Raw genomic sequence first — 23,396 nt, 5'->3', positions numbered from 1 at the left:
AACTTACCCTTTCTTCCAAATCGCAATATCTTTTTCCACGGAGATACCTTAAGGAAAACCTTATCTCCCACTGCATACTCTATATCCTTCCTCTTCAAATCCGCATAAGATTTCTGACGATCTGAAGCTGCTTTCAATCTATCTCTGATAATTCTGACCTTTTCCTCTGTATCCCGAATCAAATCTGGACCTACCATCTTGCCCTCACTCAATTCTGACCAACACAGTGGAGTCCTACATCTCCTACCATATAGTGCTTCAAAAGGGGCCATCTGAATACTCGACTGATAACTGTTATTGTAGGCAAATTCTACAAGTCGAATGTACTTCTCCCAACTGCCCTCAAACTCAATAGCACAAGCTCTTAACATATCCTCCAAAATCTGAATAACCCGCTCTGACTGACCATCTGTCTGAGGATGAAAAGCTGTGCTGAAATTCAGCTTAGTACCCAAGGCCTCATGTAGCTTCTTCCAAAATCTAGAAGTAAATCTCGGATCTCTATCTGAAATGATGGAAGAAGGAACCCCATGTAATCTCACTATCTCATCTATTTACAGCTATGCATATTGCTCCATGGTGAAGTCGGTCCTAACAGGAAGAAAGTGTGCTGACTTAGTTAATCTGTCAACTATTACCCATACAGCATCTTTCTTTTTAGGAGTTAAAGGCAATCCAGTCACAAAATCCATAGTAACCTTATCCCATTTCCACTCTGGAATAGAAGTAGGGTGTAACAAACTAGAAGGAAATTGACGCTCTGCTTTCACTTGCTGGCACGTCAAACACCTCGACGCATAATCTGTGATATCCCTCTTCATCGCCGGCCACCAATACTGTGATTTCAAATCCTGATACATCTTATTACTGCCAGGATGCATAGCATAAGGACTACTATGAGCTTCCTTTAAGATACTCTTCCTCAGCTCTGAAATTTTAGGCACACAAATCCGATCCCCAAAGTACAAGCAGCCGTCATCTTTAATCATAAATCTCTTTTTCCTTCCATCTCTGACTAGGTCTTTCCATAAGGCAATTGTCTCATCATCCTTCTGTGCATCTCGAATCTGCTGAAGTAGACTAGGTCTAATCATAAGCTCTGCCACGAGTGCACCATTACTAGCTATAGATAATCGCGTATTCATAGCACGTAAAGCAACCAAGGACTTCCTACTAAGTGCATCTGCTACCACATTAGCTTTACCCGAATGGTAATCAATGGTGAAGTCATAGTCCTTAAGTAGCTCTAACCATCTGCGCTGTCTCAGATTAAGCTCCTTTTGAGTAAGCAGATACTTGAGACTCTTATGATCCGTATACAGATGACATTTCTCACCATACAAGTAATGCCTCCAAATCTTCAAAGCGAAGACTATAGCTGCTAACTCCAAATCATGCGTAGCGTAGTTCTTCTCGTGTGGTTTAAGCTGTCTAGAAGCATAAGCAACTACCTTGCCCTCCTGCATAAGCACACAACCCAATCCATTATATGAAGCATCACTATACACATCATACGGTTTACCCGAAACTGGCTGTGTCAACACTGGAGCCTCAGTAAGCATCATCTTAAGCTTCGCAAAACTATTCTGACATTTATCATTCCACTCGAATCTGACATCTTTTTTAAGAAGCCTAGTCAAAGGAGCCGCAATGAGAGAAAATCCCTTGACAAATCTTCTATAATAACCAGCCAATCCTAAGAAACTCCGAATCTCTGTCACATTCTTAGGTGGCTTCCATTCAAGCACTGCCTCTATCTTCTTCGGATCAACTCTAATACCCTCAACAGAAATAATGTGACCCAAGAAAGCAATCTCAGACAACCAGAATTCACACTTACTCAGCTTAGCATACAACTGTCTCTCTCTCAATATCTGAAGTACAATTCTCAAATGGTGATCATGATCCTCTCTAGTCCGAGAATATACCAAGATGTCATCGATGAACACAACCACAAACTGATCTAAATAAGGATGAAAGATCCGGTTCATCAAATCCATGAACACTGCAGGAGCGTTAGTCAAACCAAACGGCATTACCAAGAACTCATAGTGACCGTAGCGTGTCCTGAAAGCAGTCTTAGGTACATCTGATGCCTTCACCCTTAGCTGATGATAACCTGATCTCAGATCTATCTTCGAGAATACACTAGCTCCTCTCAACTGATCAAACAAATCATCTATCCGAGGCAATGGATACCGATTCTTCACAGTAACTTTGTTAAGTTGTCTGTAATCAATACACAATCTAAGGGATCCATCCTTCTTCTTTACAAACAATACTGGAGCACCCCACGGAGATACACTAGGACGCAATTCCTGAATCTGTATCTTCAACTCTTTCAACTCAGCAGGCGCCATCCGATATGGAGCAATGGATATCGGTGCAGTACCAGGCATAACCTCAATACCAAATTCAACCTCTCTCTCAGGAGGTAAACCAGGCAACTCCTCTGGAAACACATCCGGAAAATCACATACTGTGGGTATATCATGGACACTAGGAGATTCTGACTCTGGAGCAAGTACACAGGCTAAGTAGGCCTCACAACCATGCTGGATCAATCTTCTAGCAGTAGAAGCAGAAATAACATTAGAGAGGTAATCCGACCTCTCACCCACAACTACAATCTCCTCACCAGATGAAGTCTGGAGTGTAATCCTCTTAAGTCTACAATCAATCATAACTCCATGTCTAGATAACCAATCCATACCCAAGATCACATCAAACTCCCGGAAAGGCAACTCTATTAGATCTCCCAGAAACACATGGCCATAGATTACCAATGGACAATCTCTATACACCCGATTAACTACGACACTATGACCTAAGGGATTAGTAACCTCAATACTATGCTCTAACATATCAGCATGCATATTACCCAATCTACCCACATGTATGCCTAAATATGAATGAGTAGAGTCAGGATCAATCAAAGCATATACAGAAATATCAAAGAGAGAGAATGTACCAATGATAACGTCTGGGGCATCCTGCTCCTCCCTAGTCCGGATAGCATACGCTCTAGCAGGTGCTCTGGACTCAAGTTTTTCCACTGTCTCTGAAACTGGCCTCTGACTCCCAGTGCCTCTTGTATCACCATGGCCTCTGCCTCTGCCTCTCAAAACATAAGGAGCCGACTTCCCTACCTGAGGAGCTGCACTAGCCAAAGTCATAGGGCAGTCTCGAAGCAAATGCTCTGTAGACCCACATCGAAAGCATGCCCCAGAAAATCTCCTATAAACCCCGGGATGCTTCTTTCCACACTGAGGACATGGCGGAATATCAATCCATGTAGCACCTCCACCACTAGCAACAGATGTGGTCTGTGGAGCTACTCTGCCATGAGTACCCTGTCCATGTCTCTGAATCGGTCTAGACCAGGTCTGTGATGGACCCCTGTGCCTCTTACTACTAGACTGAGCCCCAGAAGTCTGTCCAGATACCATACCCTGAACCCTCTTTTATTGACCCTGCTGACTCCGTTGCCTCCTAACTTACTGCTCATTCCTCACTTCCTGAAGCTCTAAAGCTGCCTTCACTAGGGAAGACAATGATGTATGAGGATGAGCAACTAGATGCATGCGATATTCATCATGCAAGCCTTTCCTGAAGCGCTTGCATCTATCAGACTCAGTAGGAATCATCTCAGTAGCATACCTGCTCAACCGGATGAACTCTCTCTCATATTCAGCCACAGACATTCTGCCCTGTTTTAATGCTAAAAACTCTGCTTTACGTTGGTCAATGTAAAGCTCCCTAATATATTTCTGTCTGAACTCAGAAAGAAAGAAGTCCCAAGTCCTCTGCTCAGCACTAACTGTCCGTGATACAGTATCCCACCACTGGTAAGCTTCCTCTCTCAATAAGGAAGTGGCACAAACCAAACTGTCTACAGGTGAGTGCTGCATCTGCTCCAATATCCTCTCCACAGACTGGAGCCAATACTCTGCTGCAGAAGCCACATCATCCTTTCTACCCATAAACTCAACAGCTCCATATTTCCTCAGTTTCTCAATAGGGGGACGAACTGGAACAGGGGCTGGAGCAACCGGAGCCTGGGGAACAGCTCCTGCTGCCTGCCTCAAAGCAGCAACTAACTGCTGAACAAATGTATCCTGATTAGGCCCAGCAGGACCTACAGCAGCTTGCCCCACCCTCGAGGCGTGCTCTGCATCAGAACCCACAGCACCACTAGTGGCATCACCAATAGGAATACCACCAATAGGAGGGACATAACTATCCACCTCCTCATCTGATAGATGTTGAGACATCACTCAACTCCTACAAAGACCAAAAGGTTCGCATCAGAGAGAAGTTCCAAACCAAATCAATATGGCATGTATTTAACTTAAATTACTGATACTCTCACTTCAAAATAGATAAATGCCTATATATGCATATAGTCCGAGAATCGCCTAAACCTATGCTCTGATACCACTAAATGTAACACCCGCCGCCCGATCCCAAAAGACCCGACGGTGGATGCCACATTCGGTGCCGGAGGCACCGTCCTAACCTACATATAAATCAAATAATCATATTATGAATTAAAAGTGACTTAGTATTCACAAGTTTACAAGTAATAGTATTCTGTTTTGAAAATGATTTGGGAGAATCCTACAGAAAAACTTCAAGAGTTTCCTCTAAAAATAGAAGTTGCCAAACATATGAATACAAAGCACTCCCAAATTCAAACTCCAAACCCCATCAAACTCCAATAACAACACAATAGCACTTCTATAATTTCATAACTCCATAGTTCATCAATAACATTATAATATTCATCACTTCAATACATTCATTTAAATATATCAACTTCTAATGTTCTAACCATTAAATAAGTCCAAGTTTATCTCCCAATATATATACACCAAAATAATTTACAATAACATGCTTAAGTTATAAATGAAATAATACAGTCTCCAAAAATGTAATCGTTATACATGCCAAAATTTTTAGTTACATAAAATACTAATCAACTACCAAAAGATCTCTTCAACTCTGATGCTACTCTTCAGGTCTTTAAACAGCAAGCACAATCTCCAACCTGCGCATGATAAAATCAACGCGCTGAGTATAAAACTCAGTGGTGCTCATAAAACACAACAAACTAATGTTGTGATGACAACATACTTAAAAACAATCATTTATATACATAAAATCATTAAATTTGAACATGCAGTACATATGCACACCAACACATCATGCTTCAGAAATTCATTTGATATCATAAATAAGTTGTGGTAAATTAAGAGTTATTAACATAATGTGATCTCATTTATTTCACTTCCTTAAAAATATTGTATAAGGGCTCACATACACTTAGGAGAAAAAGAAGCAGATAAGTTTTCATAGCTTATTCATAATGGCCTTAGGTCGCCAACCTTTTCATAACATATAGAGCGCGTCCGCCCTAACATAAGACACCCACGTGCCTAGCATATGATCATAGCTTCTTATCATAATGGCATCAAATGCCGAGCATGCTCATCATACATAATAAAATCAAATCATGCATCAAATTCACACCAAGTATATTAGAGCCCAAAAACATTTCTCATAAAATTCATTTTCTTTAGTCTTCTCATAATAAAAACTTAATTTAAACTTAAGTAATTCATAAAAATTCTCATACTTAAACAAAATGACTTAACATAGAAAATTTCCAGCATAAAAATAACATGGACCTTTGCTGTGTTTTTAAAACATAACCGGAGCTATGGGTCTCCAAATTAAATGAAATTAGAGTCGTTAGAAAGCTAAGACAAAATCCTACAAATGTTATGAAGGGATCACAGCCCAGATCAATATGGAAGATAACAAAACAAAGCTAGGAACACAGACTGACAGACCAGACCTGATTCAGCAAAACCAAGTCCATTTTTTCTTGAATTCCTACTAAACCCCACACTCAAATTAAACCAATCCAGAACGAGAGAATTCTCAAGACACAGGGCAACAACTTTTATGAAGAACTCAGAACCTAATCTTGTCATTATAGTGGTCAAAATGGGCACTAATGTCAGTGATGCATGTGGCCCGACACAAACAGAGTCAGTTTGGGTGTTTTAGCCATAAGTTGAGTTATATATCTCCAAATTGGACACAAGAGGATGGGTTGGAAAGCTAAGAGATAGACCTACAACTTTTATGAAGGACTCAGACACAAATGGAAACTAGAAAGGACCGAAAAATGGTCCTAAATCTCACTCAAAATCTCGTTTTTCCCAAATTCAGTTTACTTGAGCCATGAAAGGAACATGAACCACAAAGATACAAGGTAGAAATGTCTACCACAACATAAATACTCATCAAACATCATCCAAGAGCATGTAATGGCAACCAAAATTCAACAAACCAATCATTTCATACAAAATCTCAAAATATACACATAATAGCATAAAGGCACAAAATCAAAATTTGAGTAAGGTAAGTGTGTTTATGAACATTAACCTTCAAAACAAGCTTTAACAAGCTTTAATCAAAGCTTCTCAAGCTTTGGTCTTGCCTTTATCCTTATTAGAAGGCTCTCCACCCTCTACATGGAAGAAACTCAAAATCAAACAAAGAAAACAAAGAAAAGAAGTAATTGGAGCATGGTTAAGCATGTATATGCTAAAAGACAACTCTAAATCCAAAAATAATTCACTTATCATAAAATCACTTACTTGACCCAAGTAGGAAAATTACCAAATTCCTTGAAATTAGTCACCAAAGATTACTTCTCTAGCTTCACTCTCTAAGATTTATGCCTTAAATCAAGTTGGATGGGTGTTTACTAAGTAGGAATTGAAGAAGAAGAAGAAGAAGAAGAAGAAGAAGAAGAAGGAGAAGAAGGAAACGTGTATGGAGAAGAAGAAGGCAAAAGTTGGTGCTCAATAATTGATAGTTGTTTTATTAAAGCAACTAAGGGGGTATTTTGGTCTTTTCTCCAAATTGGAGGGTATTTTGGTCTTCTCTCCAAATATTCTCCAATTAAATTCCTTCAAAATATTATTTATCTCCACAAAAGTCTCTAATTTATTCCATGAAAATAATTCCTCAATTTTCCTTCATAAAAAAAATAATTGCTCAAATTTCCTTACTTAATATAACACCATAATTCACTATTCACTAAGTATCTAAATTCTCCAAAAATATTCCTTACTTACTTTCTACCCATAAAAACCATGCATACATGCTCCAAAAATGTTAAATAAAATATAAAACATAAATAGTAATTTTTCGGACCAAAAAGAATACCAACTTCCAGACCGGTGGTACTATTCACAGACCGGTAAACTACTATTAAAACACAGGAAAAAAATGGGGCGTTACATTATCCCAAGGTTTTTCTTTCAATATAGTTATGGATGAAAATTGTTTAATTACTTAAAAAAAAATTTTATTATAGTACCTCCTAATCGATACAGTTATTTAAAAAATTGGGATGAAAAGGATATGGTTATTGTGTCAGCCACAACATTCAAGGTTCGATATGGTTATTGTGTCAGCCATGTCATGCGAGGTGGTATTGCTCATTATTTAGCCAAGTTGGAGAGTCGACAGGTTGATTTTGTTTGCTTTTATGAAGTGAATGAATCAAATGAGTGCACATTTACACAGGTGGACATGAAAATATTTTTAGCATCAATCAAGTGCGAGACTATGGAAATTCTCTAGAAGGCATATTGGAAATATTTTGCTTATGGTATTATAGGAGTGATTCAATAATAATATATTTTGTTTTGATGATATTTAAATAGCCCCATTTTTTTTGTTTCGTAATAAGACGTTTCCTCATATATTTGTAGGGCTATATTTAAATAGAATAATTTATTTATTTATTTTTATTATAAATACAATTTGAAACTATTCTAAAAGTATACAAGTAATTTATAATATTTAACAAGTCATACAAGTACCAATTGATGTTAAAATTATTTAATATTTAAATCAAATTGTCACGTGAGTTATGATGTAACATAGTTGAGAATGACCATTTCCATCTTTTAAAATATCTTACTGTAAAAAGATGTCAAGGATTCTTAATGCAATATCATTGCAAAACAGTTGTAAACATTAGTCGTCTCGTAATTGACAAGATAAAAATGAAGGATGTTATATAGTTGTTTAAGATGTGTAGGATATTAAGTTCTCTCTTTCTTTTACTATTAATTCGTGAGTACCTTTTTGACCTTCAATTAACCCTATGTTCAAAACCAAGCTAAGTAGTCCACATATAAGGTTCAGATAGCATTTTTAAAACCATCGTAATGAAGAAATAACACGAAGCCTCTAAGTAATCATGATGTACTCTTATTAGCTATGCCAAGTGAGTTCAAACCTTCGAGTAATCTATCAATATTTTTGAAAGCACATGCTTTATTGGTAAAATATTAATGAGATTATCTAAGGAACTTGGATATCTTTCAAATATCAAATACACCAACAATTCATAAATCCAAGCAACATAAGATTCATTACAATTAAAATTCAAAAGATTACATATCAAATGAGCTAATCCAATGATATGTACTCTTCATTCAAGTCAAAATTAATCCCACTGGTACGTTGACTGAAATTGTTGTTTTCATCTAATTGACATTTAATAATTTCATTTTCAGCTTCATTTTGAATTGCATTATGAATATGTTGTTCTCCATCCTACATTCAAAGAAAAAAATTTACGACAATGAGCAATAATACATATCAAAAGAATTAATATTCTCAAATTGAAAAATATTTAAAATAGCAAAGTATAATTTTATTTTATGTGCACCTAAACATCATTTCTCTCAATCATTCCTTCATGCCTTCCTCTTCTACGATTTCTACTTCCTCTCCCGTTGATACACTTCTCTATAGGACCTATATTTATTCATTGACAAATGCCAATTCTGCAACTGCTACAAATGACTACTCCATGTTCTTGAACTTCTTACACTCGTCCTTTATTTGTGGATAGGCATTATCAAGAAATATCTTATTATAGCTACATAATATACATCTTTTCTCCACCTTCTAACTAAACAATTCTTGTTCACATATTGAATGTCTGTGACAACCATAACTTTAAATATATGGCAACACAATATTTGTTTTGACTTAAACTTCCTGCAATTACAATTTAAATATTTTCATTCCTCCTATATTGAACATCATAGACAAATTCTTTCAAATATCAATTATGCAATAATGACCTCTCATGACCTTAAAAGTATCCACACCTGGTTCATCTTGATTTGTTTCCTCCTCAGAACAAGATGAACGATATGACAATATATAACATGATATATCTCAGCTTGGACTTTCTTGAATATTCAATTAATGAATGCTTTTGGAATTGTTCCTCAAATTTAAATTTAGATTAACATCTTATGATTGTGTACCTTGATTTATCTTCAACGTGAAATTCCTTCTCACTTTTGTCTCACATGGCTAGCTCATATTGTTCAACAAACTGTTTTAAAGTGCTCCTGGAATCCACATAACCATCAAAGAAAGCATGCATGCTTTTTACTTCTTTATGTTAATAGCATTCTATTGTGGGGTCCCTCCCACGTATGGGACCCACGTACATTTGAAAAAGAAAAAAACAACAAACACGTTTTTTTTTGTTGGTCAAAGAAAAAAGGACCCACACATGTTTGAATGAAGAAAAAATTAGGGAGGATGGACGCCTTAATTAACGCGTCAGTATGTGGACGCGTTAATTACTCGTCCCCTTCTCCTAGTTTCCTCAACCAAAATGTACAAAAACATAAAGTGTATAGAATTTTAGGAAAGGGTTCCTAAAATTGGAAAAGAGAGAAAATAGTGAGGATTATAATTTTTAAGGTGTTTTTGAGAAACACTTAGAGTACCACTATTTTTGTAATCTCTTTTATACCTACTATTTTTAGTGGAAGAATTATTCAAAGTTTTTTGTCCCGTGGATGTAGCCATAACAGTTGAAGGGTGAACCACGTAAATCTCGGTGTCCTTATTTTTCATCTGGCATTTACGGTAATTATTTAATTTTTACCATGATTATTGTTTCTGGTGGATTCGATTATCAATATCCAATAAGTAATTATTGGAGCATTTTTCCGTGGACTCCACTCAGAATAAGTTATAATCCCAACACATTCTAGTCTATAACCATCGATTAAGATAAATTGGTGCCCAAATATGCCTCTCGAGTATAATTTTGCAAGATAATCATTACTCTATAGATTATGCTTACAAATAAAATTCTTCCAATTAGTCTCAAACATATCAATGCTCAAGCAAATAAAAGTGGGGAAAAAGTAGTGTTTGTTTATTGTAGTTCATTTTATTACCTGAAGCAAGTTTATAAAAGAGACAAATCTCATGTTTTATGTGAAGCTTGGCAGCCATTCCACTTTACCACAATATAATGTTCTTTTATGTAGGATAACATATCACATGATCCTTGTAACTAAATTTATTTTGAGAAAATTATATTTTCCTGTTGAGGTGGTTGGCCCACTATCTAAAAAAGAAAAGCATGACCTAAAATTGGCTAATTTTCCTGTTGCTTCCACGTATACGATTTAACCTTAGTTACACCAAACTCCATGAAACACGAGGTTACAGCATCACATCAACACGCTAAAAAACACCATATTCCCATGTCGCCATAAAGCGAGAATAAAACACTCACAGTACAATGAAAACGACTTCTTAACGCATATAAAACGACAATTTCTCACTCGATGATTAAATGGTCAACTAACTTTCATTATATTGGACCCCACTCTCTCAAAAAATCATTTTAATCCAACGGTCCATAAACCTTCCAATCTCCCGCCTTAAAAATAAACGGTGTTCATTTGTCGCAAAACTGTCTTTAGAGCCTTTCCCCTTGAGGACCGGCGCTACAGCTATTTATCTCTCTTTGTTTTTTCCTTCTTTTGGCCTGTATGTTTTCTTTTCTTTTCTTTTCTTTTCTTTTTTTTTTTTTTTTACTTTAAAATAATAATGTAAGAATAATAATAATAATAATGGCAATTTCTAATATATAGACAAAGTTGTCCTAATATGTTATGTTATTTTCCTTCAAAAGTATATTATTTTTTATAATCGAAATAATAAATGAAACCTTAGCCATTAGTGGCAATTAAAATCTTGTCATATATATGAATTAAACGTATTGCATTACTAAATTTTTTAATTGTTAGAAATGAAATCATTCTCTTTTTTTTCAAATAAAAAAATTTAAAGCAAAAAAATAGAAAATCATAATGCTTAATTTTTCTACTTTTTTAAATTTATATATATATATTTTTAGAAAAAAAGGAAGACGAAGTTATAGAAGGACAAGTGAATTGTGATCTCACTTGTTTACTGCTACCTTGGTTAATCTAACCGTAAAAGACCTTCGGAGAAAATAAGAAAAAGTGGTTTGAGATTTAAAAAACGCTTATAATGTCGGTGACACTTCACCTTTCTCACATGTTTCCATTTTAATTGACAAAAAAGTACTATGGGCTTCAACTTTATAGTATGTTAAATGCACATATAATTTATAGTATAAACCTAATTATTATATACTACACATGTTTCTATATTCATGCTAGGATTAATAATGCCCCATTATTATTTCTCATTTTACATATAAAGTTGGCTGAAAATGTAGTTTACATATATTAACATGATGAAAATACACCATGTAATGTTTCGGATGTGGTCTGATTGATTTATTTACATTTTGTCGAAGATTTAGAGAGTGAGAAGTCTCGAGTTTGAATCTTCACTGCCATAAAAATTATCATCAATTGGTAAATGTTATTCAAAGAAGAGAGCTACTTGTTACTAAATAGGCTACATGTTTTTTTCGATTTATTAGACTTTTCATGTATAAAAAAATGGAGCTACATACATACATTCATTTATGAATTTTGTTACTTATATTTTGTGACACCCTTAACTTTAAGGGAGATCTATTGTGCTCTAAAATTATGAATTTTGGTAACAGTGTACACCTATTCTACAATAGCAATAAAAATTTCTTAAAATTTTTTGCTTTTACACATAAAATATTGATTTGATGTATAATTTTCACAGCTCTTAAAATAATAATTTTTATATTTTTCAACAATCTAATAGTTGTCTAATTGATCTAATTTTATAAGTTGAAGTGTTTAATAATCTAATTTTTGGCAGTTACAAATAAAATATTGATTTGATGTGTAATTATCACAATTTTAGAATAACAGTTTTTACATTTTTCAACCATGTAATAGGTGTCTAATTGATCTAATTTAACAAATTGAAGTGTTTAATAAAATAATTTTACAAGTTGAAAATTTATATATAATTTTATAAACTGAAGTATTTAATGTGTTCAAAATAAAAACCGAGGATGTTATAAGATTAAAATATCAAATTAAGGGGTGAATTTATATATTTGGCCTACTACTATCAAAATAATGAATTAATGCAAACAAAACCACTGTGAAAGTAGCGATAATAATCTAAAAAAATTAACCGAAACTTAAAATTTGTAAAAGAAAAATAGATCTGACAACATATACTCAAAATCTATTACTCCTTCCGTTCCAAAAAGATAGTACACTTTCTATTTCACAGAGATTAAGAAAGCAGCAATTATTATAGTTAAATGACAATTTTATTCATATAACTTTCTTATTACGTCTTTCTTAAATAACACATGAACAATTGTTATATTAGAATAATGAGTGAGTATTAATGAGAGTTATTGAAAATACGATAAAATTTAATAAGGGTATAATAAACAATTTAAAAAAATTATAATGCAAAAAAGGAAAATGGACTGTATTTTGAGACAAATCAAAAAGAAAAGATAAACTATCTTTTTAGAATAGAGACCGTAAAACATACAGATCTAAGATATTTAATCAAAATATATATCAAAGGGACACATATTTGAGAATTATTTTAGAAATTAAAAAGTAAAAATAAAACTAAAGAGATAAAATGAAGAGGGATGACCGAGTAGTGGCAGCTCAAAAAAAGATGAAAGAGAGATAAAAAAAAGGTTTAACGCATAAATTCATCCATGTACTTTACGTGAAAAATTTTGTGACGCTTTTAACTTTAAATTTAGTCTATTAAATACTTCAATTTAAAAAATTGTTTCAATTAAATACTTCAACTTATAAAAATTATTCTATAGAATATTTTAAATTTTTAAAATTAAATCAATTAAACATTTATTAGATAGTTGAAACATATAAAAATCATCATTTTAACTAATCACAGATTAAGTGAATAACTTATACATAAATGCTAAAAATACAAAAAAAAAAATATTATTACTAATATAAAAAAAGATAATACTAGCAAAATTCGTAATTATTTCTAAGACATAATCGCGCAATTATTTCTACCATACACCAAACTTTTAAAATCGAGCACTGCATTATTGTGGTCAACAACGTTGTTCAACTTTTTTAGGTAATTTGTATAAAACATGCCAAAGGAAAAACATTTACACAGTTTTACAATAAACTCCTAATTTATAAATCTAATTAAATTGGTTATGGCAATAATAACATGGAGATAAATAGACTAATATGAGATTTTGAATTCATAAGTACTTATTCATATTGATCGTCATAATGGCAATGGAATGAATGTCTCCCATTGCTTCAAGCCATGTTTTAAATAGCCAATTGAAAATTTCTCCATCTACGTGAGCTATTTCTATAAGCAGTCACGAACCTAGACATGGAAAGGTCTAATTCATGATTTTGAATTTCTACGAATTGTATAACATACCAAAGCTCATTTTCTTTTAGACTAGCATTCACCCTTGCTGGACGATTGATTCTTTTACTAGACTTCTCCTCTTTTGCCTTTCTTGCCCTATCACAACTGATTACTTGATATTTATAAACACATCCAAGTTTTAATTTTTCGACTTTAGCCCCTTTAACTTTATTTTTCAAGCCATGCAAAATCTTTTTTTTCAATGAAATATTATCATTTGTATCACACTTTTCAACAAGAACCATATATATATGCAACTTTCATTCCATTAATGCTTTATAATTATAGTTGGTTAGTTGTCTTTAATTTTAAATGCAACTATGACTTTCACCCAATTTAACCAATATTTCCCTCACATTAACCAAGGCTATTGTCGACTTTTTTAAGCTATATTAAATGCAGTAAGTTCATTTGGTTCGGATCATTAGTATTTTTGATAAATAAATACTCTCTCGAGATATCAATTTTGATATTTTAAAGAGTAATAAATAATTTTTTTAATATTACCCTTATTTACATTAGATACAATAATTATCTTTATAAATTACCCTTAGTTTTGAGATAAAAGGTAATTTGGTCAAACTACTCTTGATTTTATTATAATTAGGAGAATTAATTACTTCATTAATTCTCGTGCAAAAACCTTGAAGGACTTATATTTTGAGACAGAGTGAGTAATATATACAGTGGCGGAAACCTGACTTTAGAATTTTTTCTAAGCAACCATTAATATATTTCCCAAAGTGAACCCCTTAAATTGTTATATTTATAATTTGTGACTCCCTTTAAATTAGTTTCAGTGTATTTTTAAATATATAAAAAATTTGAGTTGATATTTCTAAGAGTTATTTCGTATTGCTTCTGTTCTCTTTTGGTTTTGCTTCTTGTCTTTATAAAAAAAAAATTGATGTTGACTGTTTAATTAAATGATAATGAAAAATTAGTAATTCTGGTTTTGTCTAGTTTTGATCCATAAATATTAATTTGGGCTCTTTAATTAATAATAAAATGCTAATATTTTTTGCCCATATTTAAACTCTTACTAAAACATAATAAAAGATATAAAAAAATATAATAACCTATTAGTATATATATAATCCTGAAGTAAAAAAAATCTTCAAAAAGTTGACATGACACTCTCCTCTTTCAGAATTTCGTTTTATCTTTTTTTACAATTTTCTCATTTTTAATAGCTTTTTAATTAATTATTTAGATAATTATTTAGAGATAATTATTATTTTAAAAAAAGATTGAGTTTAATCTCTAACTAATCAATAATTTAAAACTTAACTAATTTAAAATAAAATTTATTTATCTCCTTTTCTATCTCTTTATTTAACATTAGACTTTTTCTTTCCCTAAAACAAGAATTAAGTTTCAGACTTTTGTTTTTATAAATTTTGTAAATTTCTTTCTTTATTTGTTTATATGTGTTTCAGATTTTGAATAGGAATTAAGTTTCAGACTTTTATTTCTATAAATTTTAAAAATTTCTTTCTTTATTTATTTATATGTTTTTCAGATTTTGAATAGGAGAAGTAACAAAAAAAACTTCAGTTTAAATATATCGCCGTCTCTTCTACTTCAATTGAGGTAATGTTATATCTTTTCACAATTTTTATAAGTACATATGTCAGGATTGAGAGCGTTTTAATTTTTTCTGTTACATGATTTACGACTTTATTACTTTTTATTATTTAATGATACGTAATGGTGAGTGCTTTTAAATATTTCACATATATATATATATGAGTTCTTTGTTGGTACAAAAAGCAGTATCACAAAATGGATGAGGAATCAGATGAAAAGCCAGAATATTTTACTGCAGAAAATTTCCCTTTAGACCAATTGATCATGTAATTTAGCTGATATTGTTTGATCCTTTAATGGTGAAAACACAGAGAAAAACATTTATGGTTGTAAATGTGAGGATTATGTTTCAACCAACAATTAGCATATTTATAGTTCTCAACCAGTAATTATGTTTCATGGCTATGCATTTTACTTCTATATTAGGGCTTAACGGTTCTCTTGCAGCCCTACTTACATATTTATTAGTACATGCATATATGCACTTATGGATATTAATTGGCGCCAAGTTCCTGTGAATGTTGTGTAGTCAGCAGCTTTAGCCCACACAATAAGATTAGTACAGGTACCCTCCAATCATAAAAAAATTAATTAAAAAATAAATATTTGTGTGAAAAATTTCTAAGAGACTAATTTAAATAAAAAAAATAAAATTTAATGCATTAAAGAATTCAAATACCTAATCACTTATATTTAAATGTTGATCTTATAATTTAAAATTTAATTTTATTATCCATATATTAAAAAAATTATATCTAATAGTTTTCTTTTAAAATTAACTGTACTATTTGAAAAATTATTGATACATATATTATCCATAGCTATATCTTAATTTTTGATTTTTTATTCCATTTTATTATACGATAGGTATTTTATTTATAGTTCAAAATTAAGATTTGTTTACAATAGTTTGATGTATCTATTTTTCACTTTTCATTCTTGTTTTTTTAAAAAACAATCAGGGTGCATAATTCTTTTAGATTATATATTATTCTATGTTGTTTTTTTAAGTCAGAAGAAATAAGTTGAGGTAGGAATAAAAAAAATTAATCGCTCAACTTTTATAATTTTTAGTAAATAAATTGCATTGATATTTTTATTTCTTATTTTTATTTTGAAACAAACCCTTATCTAATTTTTTTTAAGTTTACAAATTAAAATATATGTCTATAAATACTCGCGCATAGAAGTGCGGGATCACGACTAGTCTTGAAATATAACATTAAAAGAAAACTAATAGCATTGACAATGAGCTAGCTATTCAGCAGGTTCAAAAATATGAAATCGCTTAGAGGACAATTATTAATTTTTTTAAAAAAAGAATGATATGATTGTCCTTTTTGTATTATGAATGGAAGTAGTAGATTTTTATTACATAATTTAGTTTATTTTAAATTTCTTATACTAAAAAAAAATTATATATGAGTCTCTTCTCTAACCTTGGGATCCTAGCCCCGCCTCTAATATATGTAATGTAGCTCTAAAATTCCTATAATATAACATTAAGATTCTTTACGGATAGTCTAAAATTATATATGGAAATCTTTGTTTATCATTTTTTTCGCCAAATGCATATTTTGCTCCTTGTACTTTGCTAAAAAGATCTTGTGGCCTCTTGTAGTTCGTGGATAACTTAACGTATCCTTGAATTTTTTTAAAAATATATTTATATATTTAATAAATCATTTGCCACTCTGGACATTAAATCTGAGAAGTTTGTGAATTGCACTCGCGCCTGCATGGAAAAACAAAGACAAATGGCAAAATTTTTTGCCATGCATAGGTCTATAGTTGTTTCCCTCTAATATGAAATTATTATTGGTTTTGTTATTTTTTGAAATATCATGGAAACGGATCTTCCATATTGTTCAGTTATCGTTTGAAAGAGATTAAACTGTAACCTCGGAAAAAAGAAGGTGTAATCGCATAAAGGCTGAAGTTTTTTTTCATATTGCCAAAGACATATATTTCTTCCTCTGTATTTTTCGTTTCATTGAGCGTGGAGATTTTTGGGGTTAAATAGTTAGAATGGGAATTAGGGATTTGTTAACTAACGGAAAGCAGTAGTGGAAAGTTTGGTTCTTTTGAAAAAAATAGGAATGGGTTAAGGTTTTTTTGAGAAATTAGTCAATAGCTCAGGAATTTATTCTCTTTTGCTGACATTGTTTCTATTGATTTGTCAAAATATGCTATTGATTTTTTGGTAGACTCTATGTTTTGATATCCTCTTTTTTTATTTATTGATTTAGGATGGTTGAGAAGCAGATAAACATAAGATGGGTTCATAGAGGCACAATGGTCTATGAACCACATGTAAGGTATATTGGTGGCATTGAATTCCTAGAGGAGGAAGTGGACATAGACAGGTGCTCATACTTTGAGTTAGTTGGTAAAGCAGAAGATTTTGGGTACCAAAATATAGCCAAGGTGTACCATAGATGGTTCATTACTGGTGAGACTGAGGTGTTTTCAAGTTTATACAATGATGAGGATGTGATGTTTGCCCTCAACTTCATACCTGATGGTGGAACCATAGAGGTTTATGTGGAGCATGGTATTGAATTAGCTGAAGTTGTTGAAGTAGGTGTTGATTTAATTGAGGGTGTAAATTAGAGGAATAATGACAAGGAAGGGGAATCTATTGGAGGGGCTAATGTGTAACAAGGAAGTAGGACAAGGGCTAATGTGTAATGGACAAGTGGGATAGGGGCAAATGTGCAAGAATCAGTTGTTGAGAGGGCTGATGTATAAGATGCAAAAGTGGCAGGGACATCTAGGCAAGAGTTTGGAGCTGGTTCACATAATACCAATAAGGGTGTTAGTGACAGTAGTAGTGAAGGAGAGAGTGAGGCTGAATATATCCCTACTAAAGTTGAAGAAAGCTCATCGTCTTCAGATGAGGATTATGAGGGAGATGGAGATGGAGAAAGAGTGGGGTCTGATGAGGGTAGTGATGTTAATGAGAAGTTGATTTCTACAAGAGAGGGTTAGAAGCTTTAAGAGGAGAATAAGTGCACCTGGTACTAAGGAAGTTGAAGATGTTCCGTTAGGTGAGGCTGGGACTAATTTTGGTTTCATAGGTGAGGATAATGCTGCAGGTAGTAATTCTGGGAATGATACTAATGATTGGTGTTGTTAGGGCTTGGTAATGCTAATGGTGGTGTGAGATTTGGTAGTGGTAATGCAGTTGGGTGTGTTGGCAGGGGAGGTCATACTGCAGCTACGGTTGTTGTCAGGGGAGGTCATATTGTAACAGGGTTTGTTAGCAGGGGAATTGGTAATAATAGTGCTGGTGTAGGAAGGAGAGGTAGTAATAATAATGCTGGTGTAGGCAACGGAGGTGGTAATGCTAGTGTTGGTCTTGGCAGGGGAAGAGGTAATGCAAGTGGTAGTGCCAGAGGAAGGGGTAGAACATCATCAAATGTTCAACCACCTACACTTGGGAGAAAGAGATATGTTGACAAGGGAGACCTTCTGGAATGGGGGGTTTTCATCAATGAAAGCATTGGACTTACAAAATTTTAGTTAACTTTTATGTTTGGCTAATCTATGTTGCATTTTTTACAAAACCATTTCGTGCTTGGTATTCATGTTTGTTGGAAATTTGTTTTATTTCATTCACCACTAAATGTGCCTACAAGAGCGATAACACAACCAACAAACTTGAAGAGTTTAGATGTGGTCATAGGGGACCTTGGTTTCAAAGCGGGCTTGAAATGGAAGGGAAAGAATGCAACAACAATAAGGCAGTTAGACTAGCAAAGAGCAACAAGATAATTCCACATGCAACAAACAAGAGAAGCTCAAGTATTTTATGAAAATTAAAGCAATCAATAATCACAAGGCAGTAACAACCCTACACAACAAAGTGGAAATGCCTAAATTGTTGTTTTAGAAGCTTGAAATTATTTAGTTTTTATCATTTTGATCATTCTGATAATACGTAATTTGGGAAGTTAAGACCTTGGTAACATTTTGCTTTTTGGTATGTTGGTCATGAACAATGAGATGATATACACTGTCAGACCTCTTTGTTCTTTTGCAAGTCTGTATCAGAATGCACAATTAGAATGCAAATATAAATGTCTTTTGTCAATTTCAGTCTTATTGTGTATTGCTGTGTATTGCTTCATTTTCTATTGCTTTTGGATACAACAATACAGAAAAACATATATCCAGTCAATTTAAACAATTTTAGGCATTTTCATTGAATTTTAGAAAGACAGTTACAAGATTTGCAACTACTTAATACATAATGTGGAATGCCTAACATTACACTTCCACAATAGGCTTTAACACCTTCTGCAAAATACAACTGTTGACCTCTACCTCGGCTACAACCACCCAAAGCAAATCTAAGAACAACACAAAAACACAAAACAAATACACCAAATACAACAAGCTTTATTATTTTGCACTTGTACTTCTTCTTTTCCTAGTCAAACTCCTTAATTCTCCTCAGCAATCCTAAAAATGACATGCTGCACATGGTCAGGCATTAGATGATCAAGCGACTAGAAAAAATTGCAAGCTCCGCTTTTCTAAACCCAAATCAAAAAATTTACAAATAGCAGGTCAGCATAATATTTCATTGTCATCAGAAGAAAACAAGTAAAAAAAAAAAAAAAAAAACCCTAATTTTATTAAAACCTAAAATTAACAAACCCTGTAATGTCTACAACTAAAGAATCTCCTTCCAGGATTCGCTTATATAAAGAACACCTTAAGCACAATCGTCAACCCACAATAGCAATTAGGGATTATGTATTACAAAAGACCGTCCATTACGCCACCCAAACAAAAATCCCTAATCTGTGAACCCTAAACTAGCTTGAAAGTGGAAGAAGAGAAAAAAAAATGAAAATCACGCTAGAGAGAGAGAGAGAGAGAGAGAGAGAGGTGAAAAAAAGATAGGTCATATGCCATGTGGGATGCTTTATGAAGCCTGCACTCACTTCTTGATACGTGCATTCTCAAATCTAATTACTAATGTGATAAGGGATTTATTAGATACACTTTTAAAAAATTTTAAGAATACATTGGCCACAAGGTTTTTTTTTCTTTTATCCAAGTACGGGGCAAAGTATGCATTTGGCCTCATTTTTTTAGTTTCTAACTTTTTCGTAGATTTTTCAAAAATTATAAGAGTATTTAATTAATGGAGATATAAATCAAAGCTAGATAAAAATTCCTAATTAAGATATATTTTAATTAAGATATAATAGGAAACTAATATAATCAATCAAATTAATTTATTTATTTTTTAGCGAATAAAATTTAGATTCAAATAAGAAATTAACATGACCAATCAAATAAAATTACATTTATTTTTTCAATCAATAAAATTAAAATCTTTAAAAATATTTTTGTTAATCTGTACATTTATTGGCGTTATTTTTAACAATTTTAATGCTCCACCTCCTCATTCCCACTTATATATTGAATGTTCGAGACAATATTGCAAAAAATTTTTTTTGTCGTCTTATTTGAAAATAGACTAATTTTTACCCGAAAGATTAAAGTTTTTAATTTTCTATATTTATATTGCTATAGGAACAGTATAATGTACTCAATTTACATTCATTATTAATGAATTATCAATTTAAAAAAAAAAAAAAAAAAAAAAAAAAAAACTCAACACAAGTATATAAACTATATTTATGAGAATTAATAATTTAAGATATGTTAAATATAATATATCAGATACTGAGGTACTATGACTTAATTATTGTTGCTTGTAAAATCTAAGATTTTAGGGAACTCAATTTACTTTTTAGCATTGAAAATTGAAAGGTATCCATTCTCCCAAATGAGCCATCCAATCTGTGCAAAGTAACCTTTCCTGTATAGACGTTGAAATTGGATAAACCATTATCTTTTCAACAGTTTTTTTTACTTCCTTCACAATACCAAAAATATCTGAGCTTTTGAGTTCCATTTTTATTAATTAAATCACACACCAATGACCAAACTTCAACCTGAATCTACTTCATGTTCTTATCCCAAGCCAAAGTAAATATATTAGATATATATGCAGACACATCAAAAAGTCTAAGTCTTGAAGAGGTCCAAGCAGCATTCTTTTGTAAGTCCTCTGTTCCAAAATTTCTCATAATATTCTGCGTATGTAAAATGTTTATAGACCGCAGGATGATGAGCGTCAACCAACTCCTCAGCAGGTCCTATTAAAGCATCAGGTGAAGGACAATAGAAGGTTGGAATAGATATTCTCTCTTTTTCACAGTTGACAACTGCTCTGTGGAGTATGCTTTTGTATCTACCATTGCTAATTACCTGAAGTAAAACTAATTAATGAAAAAGCTTTGGGTTTAATTTTAAGTTGAAATTAATTAATTTAATTAAATAATTTACCTGCATTTGATCACCAATGTTGACGATGAATGTATTGGGAATGGGATTAACAGCAACCCACTTGCCATTTCTGAGAACCTGCAATCCAGGCACCTGGTCTTGAAGAAGAATGGTGATTAAGTTAGGGTCAGTATGTCCAGGCAATCCATAAGTGAGCTGTGGTTGTGGACAAGGAGGATAATAATTGATGGCCATGTGCTGTCCATGCTTGCTTAATGACTTGTCAATGTAGTCTCTTTCCAGGCCTAAGCTTTCCGATATGGCTTCAAGCAGTGTCAGCACCAACACTCTCACACGCGTGCAATATTCAGCCACGTTGTTCCTGCAAACCAAATTAAATTATCAAGAAATGTTACTATAGTGTAAAAAACTAAGAAAAAAAAAAACAGTAAATCACCTAAAGGATGGAGGATTGGAAGGCCATTCTTTGATATAATCTTGGAGAGGATAACAATGGAGTCTCAAGAAGTCTCTCCAATTGGAGACCTTTTCAGTTTTTACATTGAAACTGGTAGACAGCCTGGTGGTTTTGGTTGGATCGTCTGAATAATTTTTCAATCTCTCACTTTCCGGTAATCTGAAGAACTCTGTGGCTGTTTCCAACATTTTATGGACAGCATGCTCAGGCAATCCATGGTTCTTCACCTGAAAGAAACCATCACACTGACATGCTTCGCCAATTTGCTGTATAACAAGAGAGCGATTGGGGCCATTAATACCCTCAAGATCTATAAGAGGAATAGAACCGTCGGATATCTGAACGTCGGAGAGATTTGGACGGTCGGATAAGGGACGGATATAGTTGGAAGGAATATGTTTAGCACCGGGGGATACAAGGTCAACCAGCAGTTGCTTAATGGAAGTCATTTTTTAATCAACTGGATATGAGTAAATCAGCGTTCGGCTAGTCGCCTATTAATAGCAATTCAAAATTGATTGCATTATCATATTTTTAATTTGACACCTAATTATGGGTTGCCCACCGATTGGTCCTACAGCTATTAACATTTACCATTTTGATTAAGATAATAAAATAAAGATATAATTCTATTAATTACCTATATCCAATGTATGGCCCCACCTATTTACTAAATTAGTGAAATAAATTTTTTTTAAAAAATTGTCCTTTGTCATTTTTTTTCGATGTATAATCATAAATATTTCATTTTAACAGAAAAATTTTATTTTCACCGGTTGTTTCATTGATGACGATGAACCTGTGTGGACAAGTACTCTCCATTATTTATAATTTTAAAAGACAGTGTTTATTTTCATGTTGTGGATTATAATTTGTTTTTATTATTTTTAATAACACTAAAAAACAAGATAACAACCACTAAAACATTTGAATTCAAAGAAGTAGTTTTCTTATAAAATTATTAGAAAATTAAGAAAAATCAAAATGAAATTATTCTCATAAAAAAAAGAATTCTATTCCAAATTCTCAACTTGAGGTGTTGTTAATGACTCCTTGTTATTTGTTCTAATTTTTTATAGCTATATACTCCTCCTTTGCAGGTGTCAAGCTGTTTTTCCATTTCAGTACAACTCCTGCTGACATAAGAACTCATCGTCATTCTGATTTCGTCGGCCTCTGAAAATTTGATGTTATTTTATAATTTTTTTTTTCTTTATTAAGTCGTTGATTTAACATGATAATGACTTGAGTAGTTACTATTTTCCTTCGAGTA

General features: G+C 32.7%; 3 protein-coding genes and 2 long non-coding RNA genes across 5 annotated transcripts; all 5 read right to left on the bottom strand.

The window, feature by feature from the left end:
• Positions 1-546: 546 nt before the first annotated feature.
• On the bottom strand, positions 547-3,449 carry LOC149493340 (uncharacterized). Its single transcript, XM_089715469.1, has 6 exons — positions 2,972-3,449; positions 2,393-2,746; positions 1,912-2,215; positions 1,374-1,647; positions 1,017-1,304; positions 547-591 (listed from the first exon to the last, which is right to left on the bottom strand). The coding sequence occupies exons 1-6, from the start codon at positions 3,447-3,449 to the stop codon at positions 547-549; spliced, it is 1,743 nt and encodes a 580-aa protein (XP_089571595.1).
• A 48-nt stretch (positions 3,450-3,497) lies between these two features.
• LOC149493339 (uncharacterized) lies at positions 3,498-3,983 on the bottom strand. The gene has a single exon (XM_089715468.1). The coding sequence runs from the start codon at positions 3,981-3,983 to the stop codon at positions 3,498-3,500; it is 486 nt and encodes a 161-aa protein (XP_089571594.1).
• An 858-nt stretch (positions 3,984-4,841) lies between these two features.
• On the bottom strand, positions 4,842-6,856 carry LOC149493338 (uncharacterized). Its single transcript, XR_016318530.1, has 3 exons — positions 6,672-6,856; positions 6,457-6,541; positions 4,842-5,050 (listed from the first exon to the last, which is right to left on the bottom strand). It is a non-coding gene; the product is annotated as an uncharacterized LOC149493338 (long non-coding RNA).
• Positions 6,857-8,419: 1,563 nt separating this feature from the next.
• LOC119371611 (uncharacterized) lies at positions 8,420-9,569 on the bottom strand. The gene is made up of 2 exons (XR_005179250.2): positions 9,375-9,569; positions 8,420-8,649 (listed from the first exon to the last, which is right to left on the bottom strand). It is a non-coding gene; the product is annotated as an uncharacterized LOC119371611 (long non-coding RNA).
• Positions 9,570-21,249: 11,680 nt separating this feature from the next.
• Positions 21,250-22,603, bottom strand: LOC105643745 (protein DMR6-LIKE OXYGENASE 2). Its single transcript, XM_012228943.4, has 3 exons — positions 22,103-22,603; positions 21,706-22,027; positions 21,250-21,627 (listed from the first exon to the last, which is right to left on the bottom strand). Exons 1-3 carry the CDS (start codon positions 22,570-22,572, stop codon positions 21,385-21,387), a joined length of 1,035 nt encoding a protein of 344 aa, XP_012084333.1. The 5' UTR covers positions 22,573-22,603; the 3' UTR covers positions 21,250-21,384.
• Between the last annotated feature and the right edge of the window lie 793 nt (positions 22,604-23,396).

This window comes from Jatropha curcas, chromosome 10, assembly GCF_041381405.1.
Source record: "Jatropha curcas cultivar XTBG-Jc1 chromosome 10, XTBG_Jcur_1.0, whole genome shotgun sequence".
In the NCBI taxonomy this organism is placed as follows: Eukaryota; Viridiplantae; Streptophyta; class Magnoliopsida; order Malpighiales; family Euphorbiaceae; genus Jatropha; species Jatropha curcas.
The sequence above is the reverse complement of the archived record's forward strand: the minus strand, read 5'-3'. Positions and strand labels throughout refer to the sequence as shown.

Bases quoted from the DNA above. Each gene is read 5' to 3' on its own strand.
- LOC149493340 (XM_089715469.1), bottom strand. From the start codon at position 3,449: ATGGTATCTGGACAGACTTCTGGGGCTCAGTCTAGTAGTAAGAGGCAC. The intron at 2,216-2,392 runs GTACTGCACCGA...AACTTAACAAAG, and splicing joins TGGTATTGAGGTTATGCCTG to TTACTGTGAAGAATCGGTAT. The intron at 1,305-1,373 runs GTCTTCGCTTTG...ACGGATCATAAG, and splicing joins ATTTGGAGTTAGCAGCTATA to AGTCTCAAGTATCTGCTTAC.
- LOC149493339 (XM_089715468.1), bottom strand. From the start codon at position 3,983: ATGGGTAGAAAGGATGATGTGGCTTCTGCAGCAGAGTATTGGCTCCAG.
- LOC105643745 (XM_012228943.4), bottom strand. From the start codon at position 22,572: ATGACTTCCATTAAGCAACTGCTGGTTGACCTTGTATCCCCCGGTGCT. The intron at 22,028-22,102 runs GTGATTTACTGT...TTTGGTTTGCAG, and splicing joins TCCAATCCTCCATCCTTTAG to GAACAACGTGGCTGAATATT. The intron at 21,628-21,705 runs GTAAATTATTTA...GTTTTACTTCAG, and splicing joins ACATTGGTGATCAAATGCAG to GTAATTAGCAATGGTAGATA.